The sequence below is a fragment of the Rhodnius prolixus genome, unplaced genomic scaffold (genome assembly GCF_049639745.1).
Source record: "Rhodnius prolixus isolate KJV_2025 unplaced genomic scaffold, Rpr scaffold_30, whole genome shotgun sequence".
Lineage (NCBI taxonomy): Eukaryota > Metazoa > Arthropoda > Insecta > Hemiptera > Reduviidae > Rhodnius > Rhodnius prolixus.
The window spans coordinates 373,806-393,290 of NW_027411638.1; the positions used below are offsets into that span (position 1 = coordinate 373,806).

A 19,485-nucleotide genomic window follows, 5' to 3' on the forward strand; every position below is an offset into this window, starting at 1 on the left:
TGTGACTTATCTCTGAAGTGTAACTTTTATGGCGAAGTGGTCCTAACATTGACTACTTTTTTTAAATAATTGTTAGGATATTATTCGGTGAACTTAGTTCTTTGCCCCTGTTGAGTCTGTAACTTTAATCATTTAATCAGAATTTATAGTAGAAGTAAAAATTTCTTTTTTGGGGGAAATGATAAATGATAAAGTTTTCTTAAGCTTAAATATTTATACATTGAACGATATCATACAAGTTTGAAGTACTTGGAGAAAAATATTAATTAAATAATGGAATATATTGTATTAAATTAATTTTTATTGTAATTGTAATACAAATAGATTTTTTTTTATTCCCTGGTTAGCTAATAAATGATGCTCATGTGTTAGTTGCTATTGAACTCCAGTTCAGTGAGGTTGGGTATAGAGTTGAGAGATGTGTAACGTAGTGCATTTCGAGCAGAGTAGGTACTAAAATAGGGTTTAAATATTTTGTCTTTATTTTTAATTTTGACTGTGATTAATTAAAAACATAATATAATTATAAATTAAATAATAAACTGTATAAACGTGCAAAAAATAATTCTCGTGTAAAATCGTGTTCATTATACGCAATCAAAATTCCGGTCCCTACTAAGAAACAGAGTGCCTACCCCGCTAAAAACGAGGCTGGCAAGATGAACACCAAAAGAAAAAGTCGATCAAATTCGGCTAGGTATGTAAAAAAAGTTTAATTAACTGTTTCAATAATGTTTTAAATTCTTCATAGCTAGACAATAAGGTCAAGCATTTTTCAAAGCTCAGCTTAGAAAACAACTTTAAATAAATTTCATTTTTTTAAGTTTAAATAATACAGACCAAATTTAATATAGTAAAATCGTTGGCTCTTGTAAAAGCAGGAAGTAAAATGATCTACATTCGGGTGCAACGAACGGGATACCTTCGTTATTTGAGATTGAGATTTTTGACTCATGAGTGTAACATTTTATCTTATGTATCTTGAATTTTCATGTAATCATCTAGCTGTAAATATTTTTTATTTTAATTTTGTTTTTATTCTTTTGTGTGTTGATTAGAAAGAAGAAAATTATACAACAACCTTTGAAGTTTAAATTGCTTTCTTAAGAGAATTTTATATTAAGCATGCAAATGCACATTTATCTCTTGGTTTATTGTACTCTTTGGTTGTAAACATAAATAAGTTCTTGTTTGTTTAAATCGTTGCATAGAGTTATAAACGTTTTCTCGACCAATCTCTGATGCAAGAGCCACAAGTTACCAGATAATTGAGCATTTATGAGATTTGTAGTAAAAGTACAGTATACTAAGGATGGTGAAATAATATTATAGGACTTAGAGAGTGACAACTGTCGATGCTTTGAGACCGCTTTCTAACTTTTTTTTGTGATAATTACAAACACTTTTGCAAGAGGTCCGTGGAGTTCAGGTGAGCAAACAGTGTACGAAGAAAGTGGAACAAAGCTCGTCTGAATAGTCGTCAGCATGTTGCTGAACGTCTTTTCAGCTTCGAACAGCATTACTTGAGTTTTTCGCAATTGTCATTGCAGCAATAGTGATGACTTCTGATCATTGCCTTCGGTTACCAAAGGGTTTGGAGAAAGTCCAGGAAGAAGCCATTAACCAGCTATATATCCAGGTTTTTGTCCCAAGATCCTCTCTCCATGGCGAGCGGCAATTGCAGTTTTTGAAATAAATTAGAATTTCTCATTTTCTTGTCTTTCGATTTTATGCCGAGAGTAGAATTGAAATTATTTCATTTTACTTTATGTTAAATAAGATTTAAATATTTTAATTAGAAAAAAATACAAAATAATTATGAACAACATTGTCTTTTGATTTTTAAAAATCTAAATTTAAATTTTCACTATATTGATTTTATTTACTAATAAAATATTTATTGAAACTTGTGAAAATCTCCAGTTGAGATGTTTTTATTTTAATCTTAAAAAGGTGCTTTCATTTTGAGCACAAGGATTAGTGAATCGCAAAATATGCAATGACATTACACCTTCATATCAGGTACCTTAAATTAGCAGATTGATTCATCTTTTTCATTTTTAGAAACAAAATGTTGCTGTATTTTTATAATGATGTTACAAAAGTTTTTCTGTTTGAAAAACAATTTGATTTTAACATACAGCGGTTGAACTCGAACGAAATGTTGAACAATATTAATGATTTTATTTGTCATAGCACGCTTGTTTTGTTTTCTTTCATTCTTAACAGTTTAGATCCATCTTCACTTGTTTACATCCTTTTTCTACAGAGAACTGATTCATCAAGTTTGCATAAAGAATTTGGACTTACAGTTAGTTTTAAGTATGTAGAGAGACGTCGATTAGTCAATTTTTCAAGGGTCCTGGCCTTCGACGAATATCCCAGTATAACAGTGCTCACACTGTGTGACAGGTCCAACAATTATTTGGGTTTTGGGAAAACAACTACTCTAGCTCAGCCTAATCCAAGGTATCATGTGTCCCGTTTCAAGGATGGAAAGCGCTAGGGAAATTGTATCGAAAGCTTCTGACTACTTAAATAACCACTTTTGAGCAACGTGGCTTGAGAGATAGTTGTGACATCTCCAGAAATCCTGCGAATAATATAATCTGTCTAATGATGGAAGTGACGTTGATACCAGAAAGTGGTTATTCTGATCAGTCGGCTTCCCTCTCTTTCTGGGACTTCGGTTTGGAGTCTGGGTAGATAGTGGTGGGAGATGTGGCTGGATTGAGTGGGTATATTTAATTCCCAAGCGATTTCTGTTAAGAGCCTATTGGGATTTTACGGTTAGAATGTACAACCTCCCAATTTTTTTTTATTGGGGGTGCAGTCTTTGGAATATCTGGGCAGAGCATTGCGGAGAGGAATTGGTCACTAACGTGTAGTTGTTTCTGACTGCAACTCCCCTTTGTTCCTAAATTTCATTTGAGAGCTTGATACCCTTATGATAAGGGATCATTCTCAGACCATCAGAAAAATATAGTGACAATTCATTGCATCATAGAGTAATGGAGTGTTATCCCAAACTGCCCACACCACTTGAGGCGTAGCTAGGTAGGTTGAGTAGTTATGAGGTGTTGGAGAGAATTAATACCGTATTTGTTCATTTAATTTTAAAGCCTTCAGAATATCAAAAAGAGGCATTGCATGGGGGAGGAATATGTTGGCAACAAGGAGTGGTTATTCTGTCTACCAGTTCCCACCACTCTTTCTAGATCCAGGGGGAGTTGAGTCATCACTTAGGGAGTTGCAGTGTAAATGGATGCAACAATACATCAGTTGGTCACAGTTCAGAAAACCATGATTAAAAATAATTACATAAAAGCTTCTAACAGCTTGGCTAATTGACAGAAATTGATTCATTAGGTTTGGGAAAAGAATTTGAACTTACAAAGCTATTAACATACTAAATTAAAAGTTACAGTTCGGTTTCCCTAAACTGTAATGAAGAATTTAAAATCCAAGGAAGTGGACCAGAAAACCGCAGGGACTTTTTTGGCTTATAGATAATTCGATCACGATAAAGCTTCTGCCAAATATTAGACAGAGAAGGGCAATTTTTTTCCGCCGGATAAACAATCATCTGAATGAAGCGGGATTAAAAAAATTACTTGTGACTTATAGAGTCTTGATAAACATTAGTATAATGGGTATCAGTTATTTATTAACAATATTCTTGTGTTGCTCTCTTTAGTTCGTAAAAGGTTCCTTTAAATGCTTAATAAGCATTCTATTAATGAACTTTGTTTCGGGTTTTGAAAATGACATACAGCGGCTATCAGAATCGAGTATTTTTTTTAGTACTGTACTTATATTATAGTAATAATAATAATAATAATAATAATAATAATATTATAGTAATAATAATAATAATTTTCAATATTTGAGGTTAGATGTTTTTTCTAGTATTGCTACTTCTCCAAGATTTGCACCAACGACGGCTTCAGGAAGGCTTTCGCACAGACAATTCTGCGCTCATTGTCGTGGCCCTCTTGCTCAACCAACGTAATAATAATTTACAGTAGTCCATATAAATAACAATTTATTCAAGAATCTACATCATCTAATCATTCATCGTATCTTTGGTGCTCTTTTAAAAACGTTTCATTCATTTTTAACAGTTGCCTAGTTAAAATTAGTATTTTATAAGCCTTGTTCGTTGTCTGCACCTCAAGTTTGTATAGCTAAATCAACTCTAAAAAAACCTTAGTTGCTCGATTCTGATGGCTAGCTTCAATACGTAGTTTTTAAGTCCGTAACAACTAATCTAGAACGAAGTTCATCATATACTTGTTCAATATTATTGAACTATTGTTTAATACACCTTAGTAATAAAAAGTACAACTAATAAATTAAAAAAAAGTTAAGTTTAGTAGTATGAAAGACAGTAGTATAACTGGTGCACGATAATTATTATACATTTCTTTAAAATATCAGTGTGATAGTTTATAAAACTGCTGGTGACGATGAGAAAAAATGCTTCTGAATTTTTTAAGGAGCGTCAGCCTCTGAGAGCATATTGCCTAAAGCCGTCTCTCTAACCTCCGGAAGGAGCCTTCTTGTTGCAGACAACATCGTTCATCACCTGACTGTTGGCTGAGGTGCCTCCTAGGAGAGAAAATCTAAGGGCACTCAGCTGGACTTGAATATGATATTTGCACTGGCCGTCTAGTGCACTGATCTTTCAGCTAAGTCATAATACATATAGAGACAAAATAAAAAAGAAACTGGCACACATTACTTTTAATTAAGCGAGTCCACATTATTGGCCCAGAGCCTACAAGGGCAAGTACTCCGGTCAGTGTTCTCGCATTATAGGCATTTCGATTACTAATTAGCCAACTGTAAGTCATCTATCAGGAAGAAAAAAAATCTGAAGGCCATCGGCTGAATTAGAAGTCGGTACTTTCGTATCCTTTCGTATTCGTGCACAACTCTAGAGCTAAATCCTTCCTGTAGCAGTATTAAATTATTATTTTGAACAGGTCACCACGTGCAAGAGGCAACAATGAAAGAGGCATATCCATGGATGGAGTGTACAATAATTCGTATTTTATGAATTCGGTTGCATCGCTTGTCGGAAACTCAGTAAAGGTTAGTTACCTTTTTTTATTTACCACTATATCCAGTGTGTTCTAAATAACTTCGGCAATTCGGTGGAAAGAATAAAACAAATGCAAGAAAAATGGCTGAATTGAATAAAAGAGGATTTTTTCTGCATTATCCCCTGAAGTATTTATTTTCCCTTCACGGTAGGCTTAAAATTAGTAAAAATGATTATGCATAAGTCTGGTACGGTCGGCTTGGCCGATACACACATCCCTCATCACAGCTTTCATTAACTAGGTACTGCGCTCTTCAACTTTGGATTTTTGAGACCAAAGGAGATAGTAGCGCAAGAAGAACTAGTAGAGAAAGTCCTCGACCACTTTATGGGAGGTTTCTTCTACAACATCCAAAGGAGGAAGGCAATAAGCCTCATTCAGCAACGGTGCCATAGGGCACAGGTCCCGCCCCACTATTTTAATACTTAATCTTTACTGACTTCTACTAGGGGTCTAAGTACTTTTTAAAACTCATTCTTACCTTTAATTTACTTTTTTTTTTGGTATCCTTTAGAAGACCTTTAGAATCTGTCCTGATCCTTTAGAATCTATATGTTATGTACCAGCAGCATCATGTGACTCCAATAAATTTTCAAATTAATGCACTTTAAGTTTCTATTAATGACTGTGAAAGTTGAAGTGATGGGTAAAAGTAAACGGTATGTCCAAATTTCTTCATTTATAAAATATGTTAGGCGTTCTCTTCGGTAGGTGTACTACTTATGCGGTGTGGGAACTATTTGGAAACCACACAGATAAGACCGACTAAATTGGACTAGACCACCTGAGTTGCTTTAATGAATTTTTAACTTCGCAAGAAGACGTGGGAAGAAAGAGGGTGAATGCAACTTTTAAGTGCAGTTCCTGTAAGAAATCAGCAGGAATTGTGCACTTTCAAAATTGGGCAGGTCCAACTCTACAGTTACGAGGTTCAACATATGCGTTTTATCCCAAAATATTTTACCATCACTAGTTCATAATGAACACTTGAGTTTGCGTGTATGTGTGCCAAAAACTAGATTTCCATGTCCTCGAATGCCACATTCCCCGTGGTGTACTTATTCAACGTGTGTTGGAAAGGTACATTAGGTACTGTTTTCTCAGTTTTTTTTTTTTTTTTCTTCTTCTTCTTCTTCTTCTTCTTTGGAATTGATGTATTATCATCACACAGCCATAATTACTCACGTGACGCCAGATTGATAGAAATGACCGGTCCTTTCATTCACAACTCTTGCCTAACGCACTCTTACAAATAAATGCAAACACATCAATAAATACATTCGCACATTTTCCTCCGATGATGGCATCAGAGTTCAGAAACTTTTTTTTTGTTAATTTGCGCCTCACCGAAGTTCATTTGGAACACACTGAACTTTATAAAAACTAAATTTATATTAATACAAAATTATCAAATATATCTGTACTATTTTGACAGGTACACACCATGACCGGTGGCATATATGAGGGGATCTTCCGAACATTTTCTGCACAGTTTGAAATTGTAGTTGAATTAGCACACAAAATTGACACGTCGAATCCATTATTTATCAGTATGGATTCAATCGTTGACAAAATAATATTCAGACCTCATGATATTATTAAATTAGAAATACCTGACACTGATTTAGAATTCGCTACTAGGGGTAAGTTTTATTTAAGAAGGGGACGATGTGTGATTATGTGATGATGTGAAATTGTTGTATAAACTTTATGATGAACTATCTGACGTATTGATTATACATCGTGTTTTACAAGATGTGAAAGGGAATCCATTAAAAATAAACAAAACCAGAATATGTGGTGGACATGACCATCCCTGGCTTCGTTTCTAATCCACCCCAAAAACTTTCTCACCAGATTGCATGTGTATTGTATTTGCCTGGTGATAAATTTGGCTGTATTATTGAGATTTCGGAATTAAAACAAAGAAACTAGTACCCAGGCTTCAAGAACATCTCAAGTAGAATAGGTTCCTTCAGACTCCTGGAACATTTCAACTCTAGAAGAGAACTCATGAATTGTTGCCTTCAGAGCAGCCTGTCTTGTATATTCGGGCAGACCTAACCTGTTAAAGATGGGTTGCGTTTCTACTCATCCAAAATAAAACAAAAAATAGAGTAAACCTCTGCCTGGAAAACTGATGCTGCCAAGCAGTTACTGGTGTCAGATCTACACTCACTATATGGAGAAAAGTACCTGGTATCACACCAGATCCATCATTAACCACTCCTCCTAAGACTCTTTATCTTCATTCGAATGGCCAAAACACATGTTCAAATCAAAACACTTTGGCGATCTTTCTTAGAAGTATGTTGTATCGTAGGCAAAAAGTTATTCTATAAAAACAGTTCTTGCTTATAATTAATTCTACCTAAGCAAAAAAATTGTGATATTTGCATAAAAAGCAGTTGGGCAGATGCTATCTGCCTTGTCGAATAGTACCTGCCTAAACATTTAGCAACATGCAAGAACAGTATACCTAGCTAGAACGCTATCTGTCTAGGCAGAGCCATTTTCTTGAGATAACCATCTGCCTTTTCATAAATGTACTTTTGGCATGTCGCTTCTTTATTAATTTTTACTCAATGCTTTGTATGCATTCATATCTTTATATATCTTCATTCTGTTTTAGAAACGTTTCAAACTGATACGGCAATTAGTAAATTTAATGGGCAAGTAACAGAAAAAGAATTAGAACCCTGGGACTGTCCAGGGAACAACATTGATGATTTTGACCTCGATGGTACTACAGCGGTATGTAAAATAGATTTCATAGTTGCTAAATTTTCATCAACCTCTTTATCTTTAAAAAGTATGTTAATTTCTAAACTTAATTTTTTTAATCTTTGTAGGTCAGTTTCAGAGCTCATCTAAATTTATGAAAATTTTATATTTTTTATTTATTTAATGTATTAGTACTGGACATCTTGACAACTTAGCTTTTAGATGCGAGTATCTAAAAACTAAGATGTTTTATCCTTGTTCGATTCCCGGTCTTGTGTTTGGGTTTTCAGTAAAAGTATTGTATTTTTATCTCAGATGGTTATGAGAATGAAAAAAAAATTTTTTGTAGAACGGTTGGGATGTTAATGATATGTTCCGACAAAATGAACAGATGTATGGAGTTACATCGAACTTTGATCATGGCCTCTCCGCATATACCACACCGCTGCAAAACAAGGATACCAAAGATTACAAGTAAGTGTAGTAGGTTATACTGGACTTAAAAGAGCATAAGTTTTACAAGTGAGACATTTTTTCAAGTATATGGTTATAGATTGATTTGGACTGATCAGCATGGATGTAATTGCCCCTCCAACACTTGTGCGGGAATCTGTATTTCTTTTTCCTATTAGGTAGGAAGGATTAGCTCCAATTTCATCGGGGAAGTAAGCCGGAAACGAATAGTACAAATAATTTGTAGAAGTCTTTGTACTTTAAACTTGACATTGTTGAGTGTAAGCTGTCCTTGTGTTGTAGGGGTTAGAATACACCTAATATTGGCCCTGCGCATCGTAAAAGGGGTCTACTGCCTAATTAATAGGAGTAGGAGTTCCAAAGGCAAAGGGAGAAAACCCCTACAGAAAATCTTGGTACTCTAGAACAATGTGAGAGGGGTTGGGCGCTGGGGCAACAACCCTGTCTCGTAATACTCAAATCCTGAAGAGGAAAAAAACCGTACGGATACTAGGTCACAACCAAAGCGAGAAGTGGCAAGTGCAGCGAAAAAAAGCGAAAAGTGAGGCTAAAGTGAAGAAGGCCAGGAGGTTCAAAAGGTCATCCCCGGCTAAGATGATTAGATGATGTTGAGGAAGATCTTAGGATCTTAAGGTGGTGTAAGAATATGGCACCAGAAAGCTATCGAACAAAAAAATTAGAGTACATTTATTGAGAAGATCGAGGTCCTATTTAAAGGACCGTAGCATCGTATATTAAGTAAGTGATTACGGTCAGCACTTTTTGTCTTTAATAAAGCAGAGGTCCACAAATTGTCACAAATTCAAAAGAAGCAGCAGAAAAGTAGGCGCAATTTCTAATTAACTACGATTGCATATAGAGTACATTTAGTTTCAACAACAAACCCTTTTATTTCATTTATTTTTTATTTAATCTCACCATAGATCGGATTATTTGAAGTGGGCATAATTTACAGCACTTTACAGTCTGATGGTATTGTAATATCGTGCTTTAAACATTAAACGTGTTTTTTTTTCTATAGTAATTGAAAAGTTCTTAGGAATTTCTGTCTGCTTAGTAATTTTGACTTTTAATAAATTTATGCTATATTCTTTGCAGGGATGCTGAAGCGAAGGCTACCAAAATAGCAAATGAAATAGAGAGCAATCCTCATTATAAGACTCGTGTCGACTTAGAGAACGGCGATGAAGAGGAGAAAATTGCGGCAGTAACCCGTCCATTAACATTACCGTCAAACGTTGAATCAGGTTGTAATGCGGATGGTGTTAATAAATATGTGTGTCCACCGAAACGGAAAACTTTGCAAGGGAATAAAGTAAGGGGTGCAATGTCTGGTGGACCTATAGCGGCGGTTATGACGGCGGCTGTAGCTTCGACTACGTCCAGTAGCGCCACATCTACATCTTCAAGCAGCTCGCCACTGTTGGCAGGCAGCGCAAGTACTGTCGGTGGTACAGGCAATTGTAGCGGTGTTGGGGGCGGAGCCGGCTCTCCAAATGTCCTAGCGGCCGCCTCTCCTAATATAATTGGGAACGCTGGCTGTACTAATACTAATAAAGGCTCCCAAGCTTTAGGTCAAACCCAACTTCTGACACAGCCAGTTGTACTGCTGCCTTCAGTGCATCAGGAGACGCCAACAGTTCCTAGGACGGGAAGAATAAATGGGACTACAGATTCGCCTAAACCTCAGCGGACTACCACTAACACAAGACACGGTATTACCTTATTCTAATTTATTGCTGGCTTTTTTTTCTTTTTAGAACATTCGATTCTAATAACCCCCTTCATTTTAAGAAGTCGAACTTCCTGACTCAAACGGTTTGCCGTTTGTAAGAGGAGGTTTGTAAGAGGTTTGCCGCTCGTGTCCAATTTTCATTTTGTCTGAATGACTTTTTTTCCTCAAAAAATGGCTATAATGTATTTTCTTGAAACATAAAAAAAAAAAATTAAAATACTTAAAGCATACAAAAAAAAAAAATTCACAGACAATTTTATGATTTAGGTCTTCAAAAGCCCCTTTTGTGTAGTGGGCAATTTTACAGCATTAGAAGGATTTTTGCAGTTTCAAATTTGATAGAATCTGTCATGACTTTACAGGACAGGTATTATTAGATGCACAGACATGAAAGTAGCATTTTTATTTGAAACATTTGTCCAGGAAGTACTTCCGTTGCCAATCCATTCATTAAAAGTACATTAAAAAAAAATTAAAAGTTAGAGGAAAGTTTTTGTGTAAAAACCTTGAGAATTGCAGTCGTTAGTGTGTTTCACATCAGTAACATTATTATTTATTTTATTTAACACCTCGTAATCTATCTATAGCATATATTTGAAATTTATGAAAATTGATGTTGAAGGAGGGTGTACTTCGCTTTATTTAGTAATGTATACAATTGTGTACAATTTATTGTATCTAATAACATGTATTAAACTTTCGAAATGTTAAGGTTGTAGTAAAATCTTCACCTTTTCGAATTCGTGCACCAAACAGTAATCGATATGACGCCTGTATTGCAGTTTCTGTGCTATAAGTTTTCAGAATAAATTTGGTAAAATCCTCACACCGTAAAGAGCTTATAAAGAATCTGATTCAAACAGGGACTTTTTGTATCTGTTATGACGAATTCTTGTCCTTGATGCGTATATTGTCGGAGAATGTGAACGCTTACCAGAAAATGAAGCTGACTATAATAGAAAATAAAATAACCGAATATTTGTAAGATTGTTGGCCTAACTTAGTTTGAATATAGGTTGGTTGGACATTGCCCGTTTGCTAATGCAACAGGTTAGTGGTGGCATTATTCGACGCTTTTTGAATGAATTCTTTGGCCGTTAATCGAACTTTCGTTATTTAAAAATGTTTCTGTTTTTATATGAATTTAATTATTTACCTCTTTTCAACTAAATTATTTTTAGTCAACATTTTCAGCTAATTTTTTCTCTTTCATTGAAAAAAATTATTTTGCTTTCACATTATATCTTTTTGGAACTTAATTTATTACCTCATTTATAGCAAATTAAATCATTTTCCTAAATTCACCGTTTTTTTAATCAAGTAATTGCGAATAATGAATAGCTGGAGGAAAAGTGGGTCAATGGCTAAAAATTAGTAATAAGTTTAATTTAAATTGAAAGAAAAATATACAAGTGAAAAGTGGTTCTGAACGCTAAGCAAAAAATACCTTGGTCAAAAAATTAGTGTTCATTTAATTAGTAGTGAGGTTTATTTATTTACATGCATGTAGTGTGAGTAACGAACAAATAGCTTCGAATAACAGATGCAAACTTCGAATTCAAACAATGAATATCATTGTTATCAAATAGTTTCGAATAGTAACAGTCACGGTATACATACATTAAACAATGCAATTCATTGTTTAAAAAGTTGTGTTTTGCTGTTCATTTTAAAGAGTTATTTGGAAAGACTCTTTGGAAGAGTTTATTTGAACACTGACAGTAATCTCAGCTCCAGTTTATAATGTTTATGAGGCAATAGAAATGTATGTTCTTTCTTTTAGCCAGAGGCGCGTCTCGTGTTTCAGCCCGTACATTCGGCAATAGCGAAAGTGCAAGGTTTTCTTCCGGCAACGGTACGCATTCTCATCCAACCACACCCAATAGCAACGCCAATAGCAATAGTCATGTAATAGAGACTCGAACTCCAGTCAGTCACCACGCAAATTCAAATTTCAATAATAATGTCTCCAACAATGAGAGTGGCCAGAGTGGTGCTCACCATCACAGAAAGCCGCCCGTACCAATGCAGCATCCAGTTGAACATACTAGTAGAGATCAAGGAGGCACAAGTCAAAGAAAATTATCAAGAGGTTTGTTTAAATTTTTTATTATATTTTCTTACTTATAAGAGGAGAATTTTTTTTTAGCGCGTATTATGGTGTGTAGGTGTATGTGTGTAACAAAAATTCTCAACGACAAAAGAAGATATAACTTGGCATTCCATCAAGCTGATAGTTTTTTGATTAAAGTCGGTCAATAACTGCTTAACCGTTTAGTGAGCTGTTCTAAGAAAAATAAAATAAAAAAATAAAGGCCAGCTGAAATGGGACTCGGATGTTTTGTTGTGGAAGCCCAGTACACCAACCACAGAGCTAATGTCTTCCTTCTGTCATGTTTGTTGTTGGTAAAACCATTATACCTTTAAAAATGTGTCCATTGCAATTGTAAAATTTGAGAAATTCGGGTGAGAATTTCATCTCAGACATTAATTATTTTTTTTATAGGATCTGATTCGTTCACGTTTGCCACACAGAGCATATGTTATTTAAGAATATAATTTGGTAATTGGACGTAAAGCCCGCCTGAAAAAATAGGCATTACTTTACTTAATTCCTTTCTTTTATTCCTCGCAAAAGGCAGGAAAGTTAGTAGAGTATGTCAAGTTTTTATTTGAAACTTTTTTCCGGCAAGTTTCAGTTCCCTGGTTTTGCGGAGTCGTCTACTTTGCACAATTGTATCGAGCTGTTATAGTGAACTTGTATGAAGCCACATTAAAAATTAAAGATTTAAAGTATATCAGGGATTAGAACATTGAGAATTGCAAAAAGAAAAAGGTGTAGGAGAGATTCATACGTTTTTACTTTAATTGTCCAAACGTTCGTATATTTAAATTACCTGGTTCCTAATTTAAATAAGTTCCCTGGTTTTGCGGATTCGTCTACTTTGCATAATTGTATTGAGCTGTTATAGTGAACTTGTTTGAAGCCACATTAAAAATTAAAGATTTAAAGTATATCAGGGATTAGAACATTGAGAATTGCAAAAAGAAAAAGGTGTAGGAGAGATTCATACGTTTTTACTTTAATTGTCAAAACTTTCGTATATTTTAATTACAGGAAGGGATGATCAGATAACAGAATTAAGGAAATTTGGTGCGGATTTCAAATTAACTGATACGGAGGAAGCTTGTAAAAAGCAAACAATGGGTAGTGCTGACAGCGAACCCATGCAAACATCTGTTGTAAACAGTGTTTTAGACTTGCAACCACAAGTTTCCGATTCACAACAAACGTCACTCCATACTGCGACGTGTGCAGCACCTCCGGCAGTTAGTCAGCAACAGCAGCAGCAGCAACAGCAGCAGCAGCAACAACAACAGCAACAGCAGCAGCAGCAGCAGCAGCAACAGCAGCAGCAGCAGCAGCAGCAGCAGCAGCAGCAACAGCAACAACCACCTCATCAACAATCTCAACAGACCCCGCCGCCTCGTCCCACCACCGGACACAGCCCACAGGATACTTCTACTTCAAACAAAATAATTAAGTCAAAATTAAATCCTAACGCCAAAGAATTTGTCTACAATCCAAATGCCAAACCTTTTACACCAGTAAGTTTTAAGAGTATTACATTTTTTTAAAAAAATATTTAGGTGAGGATTAACATAATAGACAAAACCAAAAAACGTAGTATTCATATTTTAGGTACATTAAAAAAGAATGAGAAAGCAAAGTTTCTTCCATAGTATGGGTTCTGTAGATTGCTATTTCAAAAACGAAAAAAATAACTGTAAAAATAAAGTTGCCTTATAAAAAAAAAAATCCCTCGACTTAAACACACTACGTACATCTTACAAACAAGATGATAACTAATCTTTAAGCTCTATAGTACGGCTTAGTTCTTTTTTACTAACTATAACTGTGCCTTAAGTAAGTGCTGGAAAAAACAGTACAGCTGATTATTGCGTGTGTTTTAAGTTAGTTTGAAGAGGGAGTTATAGGGTTTTGTTCTTTCATCTTATTGTCCAGACTTAGCTCCTTGCGACTAGTTTAGTTTCGGTCATGGCACTTCGTTTGTTCATGCTTCGCCGGAGAACATTTAGTAACTTCATAGAAGCTGTAACGAAAGTGCTGCTTGTTTGTTTGTGTGTATAGCTGCTACTCTTTATTTGGTAAAAAAAAAATTAGTTATGTGCTTTCGTCCCATTCTTAACTTCTAATCGGTAGTTGGACGTTGAGCTTTGCCTGAAAAAATAGGCGATTACTTTACTTAACTATTTGCAAATTATTTATTTAGTGATAAGAATCGTGTTAATAAATATTTAACAATAATTTTTTCCTAGTACTAATGAAATAGGTAATTCGGTAATGTCTGCTTAAATTCGCGCGCCCCTTTATAAAATACAACTCCAACTTAACAATTCTAAAACATTACCCGTGCACAAAACATACAGAACCCTAAATACTTATTAGTTTTCATTATTTTATCATTCACAGTTCATTAGCAATTTAATTCTCACACTCACATTCACATACACTATACACTATATATACTATGCCCTCCATCTCTCAGTCAACAAGTAAAGTGTGTGACGGTAACTTCGTTGAAGTTATAAGAGTCTTCTTGCTTTGATTTGTCACTACTTTCCATAGAAAGAGATCTTGCCCTTCATCAAATAGACAAATCTAACGAATTTTCTCTCAGGGTATTTTGGTAACATTCTATGTAGTTTGTAAGCTTCATCTTCATTTACTGTAAACTTCAATTACAGCGGGGAGCAAGTACACCAAACCAATCAAGACCGCACACTCCGCAAACTCCTGGATACGGGCCTACCGTTGGACCAGCTATGCCCACAGCGATGGTAATGCCCGCATATGTTGTGGCTACCTCCCAGCAACCCTATTCCCAACCTCCTAATCAAGCCAACAGATATCGCAAAGGTAAATCATATTTTCTTGTTTTTTTATTTTTAAGAAAAGAAGAAATCCTAGAATTATGCTTAGTTATGGCAACTAATCACCGAATAATTGTTGTAGCATGAAACTGTAAAATGTTAAATAGTGAAAGGCTTGTGAAAGAACAATTTCATTTACACCAGATTGTTGCTCAGAGTTGATCCGTTCAATGTTGTGTTTTCAAGCAGTTGATACATTTTTAAAAAATTGGAAAAAAAATGAAGGTTCACACCAAATATTTTATTTCATCATTATAACTTTATCATCATAACATCATTAGTGAAAGTAATAATGAAGATTATAGAATGTACCTCAACTAAAAGAAAAATGTAGGTAGGTGCATTGGCATCTACGGATAGAACGTTTTAGTTTATGCACTAAGCGGGAGGTAAATGATTTTGTTTTTGTAAATAATTTAATGCTTACTACTGAATCAAGTGAAGAACAATATATTAATGAAGTATTATGGAAAATTATATTTTGCGAAAACGTACTGTTGTTAATAATTTATTTTAAGTGGTAAAATTTAAGGATCAATAACATGTGTATATATATCTTTATACCTCAATAAATTTGTATTGTAACTATTTTTTGCTATTGCAGTGCATATGGGTATGTCACAGCCATCGCAGATGCAGGTGGCTGCTGCCACTGGCCAGCCATTATTAGCTCCAGCACCGATGCACACACAATTTACAGTGCCTTACAGTCCACAGGCCCACATCGCACCTCAGCCTTACCAACAGGTAAATAGTTATACTTGAATTAATTTTTATTTATTTATTATCATTATTATTATTATTTTTGTTAACTGGATTTTAAGAATCGTAGGATAGGTACATTTCTTTCGCTACAGACAGTGCGGTCCATTGCTGAAGCTCTTTGGAAAAGGAAACTAAACGTTGCTTTTTTGAATTTGAACCTGGAACCGCCGGCTTATTAATCCACCCCACTGCCAATTTAACTAAACCCTTCCCTTATGATGATTTTTCTTCTTAGCTTTTTAAGCCAGGCCCAAAGGAAAGCGAAGAACTTTTATATATTTATTAACATTCACACTCACAATTATACACCTCCAATAATACGACGTACAACATATCCACACAAATGGGAAACTATGGCTCTTGCGATTATTATAATTATTATTCTTTTATTATTATTATTATTATTAAAAAAATTGACTCATTATCATTATTATAGTAAACATAGCTGTTGCAGTCAGAGCAGTACCTTGAGGCTTCACGATCACTGCTTCTGCAGATTACTGATCTAGATGAGGTCACGGCACGCGTACCGCTACAACTTCGAACTTATAAGAAACATTGTGATGCTATTTAAAAGCTGTTTATGAATCAAACAATGCCAAAAATTTGTTTGGAGATAATTTGTCTAAGTAGACATGCCTTCAGTTAATTGTGCAACTAAAAAATGCTGTCGCTTTGTACGATGTTACCTTCCTGTTACCTGTCACTGTGCATTCCTTATCTGCCTCAGGCACTTATTTAGTATATGTATATATATTTTATTCAATTTTATTTTATTATAATTTTAAATTAATATATGTATATTTTTCAAGCAGATGGTCAGAATGGTAGCTCAACAAAGTAGTGGGATCGTGCCTCCAGTTCTGACGGCCATTAATTACCCGCCTGAAAATGCAGCGCCAGCTCAGATGCAATATATGGGTCCTGGCAGCATGGGCCCGCATCCGCACCACAGCCACCATCCTCCACACGTACACCCGCAAGGCAATGCACCGTCGCCTCAGTCTTCCAACAGCCAGGGCTGCGCTGGAGGTGGAAACACGGGTGGCGGCGGCTCTAATCAGAGCGGAGGCGGCGCAGGTGGAGGTGTGAATGGCGTGGCGTATTCGGGGGGCGGAGCGAGTGGTGCACAAGGCCAGGGATACAGCCAAAGCGCTCCGCCGCACCCCGGTCCCACTACCTTTCCCATCATGTGTCCAATCCTGCAGCCGCCGCCACACCCAGGCCCTACGCCACACCACATGATCCCCGCGCAGACCTCTGTTCACCAGTACATCCACCATCACCATCCGCACCATCACTCCTCTCAAAGTTAGTATCAGTTCTTCCGTTCATCATAATCCGGTTTAATACAGTAAGACCAAAGTTTTAATACATTATTTGCATCCATGCCCTGGAGCAAAACTTGAATTCAGGGAGGCAATTTTATGTCGAACCAAAAAAAGCTTTTTCACTGCTATGCTGTAGCAGCTAATAAGAATTGTTGGGCGACTATAAGTTAAGAAATGAAAAAAAAAAAAAATTTGAAATCGAATGGGTTAAAAAAAAGGTCAAAATTTGGTCTCTATAAAGTTTTACTCTAGGGTACCGTAGTTATCACAATGTTCAGAAGATTTTCTTTTCGCATTACCTTGAAAAAGTCTTGAAAAAATTTTCGTTTTGAGTGTTTTTTATGGTGGGAATGTTAAATGTGAAGTTAAGTCGTATCAACTAAATGACATTGGAACTGGACTGCGGGGCTGGAGGGCTCTCTAACTTTGAGAGGGCCTCTAGCATTAATGATAAAAAAAGTAAATAATTCAAATAATACTTGGTTTGGCGAGTGACCTTCCTTATTAGTATAAACGAGGATTTATGTTGCTAAAATTCGGTGTTGAAGAAATAAGCATTACTTGAAGTGCGAAATTCCTGATGGATTTTTTTCAGTCTTCTCGAATTAACGCGATTTTTTTTTTTTTGAAAACCACTCCAGCATACTGCTGTTGTTCCAAAAAATTACGTGGTTAACACATACTAATTAAAGTACTGTTTTCAGGCCATTTATTTCCTCGACTATTGGTTTTTCTATTTTGGTGGGCCCACAACAACCAACTCACGGCCTCACGTGCCACTTCAGTTGGTGGTTGATGTACACACCCATATCTATAACCCTAAAAAACCCAGATGAAGGGCACCATTGGTAATTGAAGCTAAGAGAGTTATTATTTTTTCAAGACTTTTTCTGGCCGAGAAAAATTTTCTTCCTATTTAGAAATCAATTATATTTTTCTGGATTCTGTTACAGTGGGAAATCAACAGCCTCACATTCAAGTGATACTCCCTCATAGTCAATGATGGAGACCAAATCGTGTAGAAAATAATTACCAATAGGCTAAATTGTTTTATTTTATTTTTTTGTTCTTTAAATTTTCGTTCTCGTTCTTTAAAATCTACTTTTACCTGTTTTGCGAAGTTTCAGAAAACCTCAAAGCAAAAATTTCTATCTGGCCATTCTCTACGTTTTTGCTCCAAAATGTATGTAATAAATAAAATTGCAAACTTTTTTTTCCGATTTTAAATCTTCTTACTTATTAAAAATCTTTGTGACGAATAATCATCATTTTCTCGAACATATCTGTAATTTTCTTGGTTTTACTTTTTTCCAGACAAATTGTTGTGTGGGTTCTTCTATGAAATTTAAAAATAAAAAATGGAACTAAATTTATTTTTCTTTTTTTGTTTAGTTTCTATTGTGTGTTAAGTTTTATTCTGTGTTCAACCTAAAGTTATTGGCGTATAAGATTTGGTATTTATTATTAATCATTAAAAAAAAAATAGAGGTTCCTTGAAAATGTATTAGTGGCCCTAGTTGCGCCCTCCCTTCTCTATATTCAGTAATTCAGCAATGAAAAGCAAAAATCGGCCTTGTAGATATTTTGAGTTCGAAAACTTTTTCCTCACTCTTCCATATTTTTTGTTTGTTTTTCAATATACCTCACTTTTTTTTTTTTTTTTTTTTTTTTTTTTTTTTTTTTTTTTTTTTTTTTTTTTTAAACAAGTATATATATATATATATATATATATATTTGAAATCTTGTGTCACAAAATTTGTTGAAATTGTTACGAAAATAAAAATTAAATTAAAAAAAAAGTTAATATTTTTTTGTTTTATTTTGAAATGTTTACAAACAAAAGATGATGAATGGCAGGTAATAACAAATATGTAACATTGTAGATAAAAAAAGATTTTTGTTTTGCTTCAAAATATTTGTTAGAATAGATTTGTATTTGGCGTAATTAAAGATCTTGAAGTTCTGATTGGTTTATTTAAAAATAAAAAATGGACAAATTTAAAGAAATTGTTGGTCAAACCTTTGTTTTTGTTTGTGTATTTGATTGCTTGTTTTTTTTTTTTAACGAGATCTTTGCAGTGATCAATTGCAATAAAAAAATTGAAAAATTTAAAACTTCCAGATAAATCTTCTATGTTAGTTACAACTGAGTTCCGTTTCCCATACCACGTGGTTGATAAAGCGAATATCTCCACAGTGAGTATTCCAGCCATAAAATATTTTTGGTAACAAGAATTTTCCTTTATTTGAAACTTTAGTTTGACAAAAGTCTATGAACAAATTTCTGAATTGTTAGCTAAAGTTCTGGCATGAGTTGGATTTCATTCATTTTGCAGTCTCAGCAAATGTAAATGCTCTATTGATGTACGAATTGTTTTTTGTTTGTTTGTTT

General features: G+C 34.8%; 1 protein-coding gene across 4 annotated transcripts; it reads left to right on the forward strand.

The window, feature by feature from the left end:
• Positions 1-405: 405 nt before the first annotated feature.
• Positions 406-18,403, forward strand: LOC141462291 (uncharacterized). Of its 4 annotated transcripts, none has more exons than XM_074144003.1 (12): positions 406-697; positions 4,989-5,097; positions 6,544-6,751; positions 7,741-7,862; positions 8,182-8,306; positions 9,405-10,021; positions 11,825-12,133; positions 13,160-13,650; positions 14,812-14,983; positions 15,602-15,744; positions 16,575-17,073; positions 18,047-18,403. In XM_074144003.1, the coding sequence occupies exons 1-12, from the start codon at positions 660-662 to the stop codon at positions 18,094-18,096; spliced, it is 2,883 nt and encodes a 960-aa protein (XP_074000104.1). In that variant the 5' UTR covers positions 406-659; the 3' UTR covers positions 18,097-18,403. The 4 variants fall into 4 exon arrangements, with proteins under 4 accessions (XP_074000104.1, XP_074000105.1, XP_074000107.1 ...); XM_074144004.1 differs by having other exon boundaries at positions 16,578-17,073; XM_074144006.1 differs by having other exon boundaries at positions 11,849-12,133.
• Positions 18,404-19,485: the final 1,082 nt, after the last annotated feature.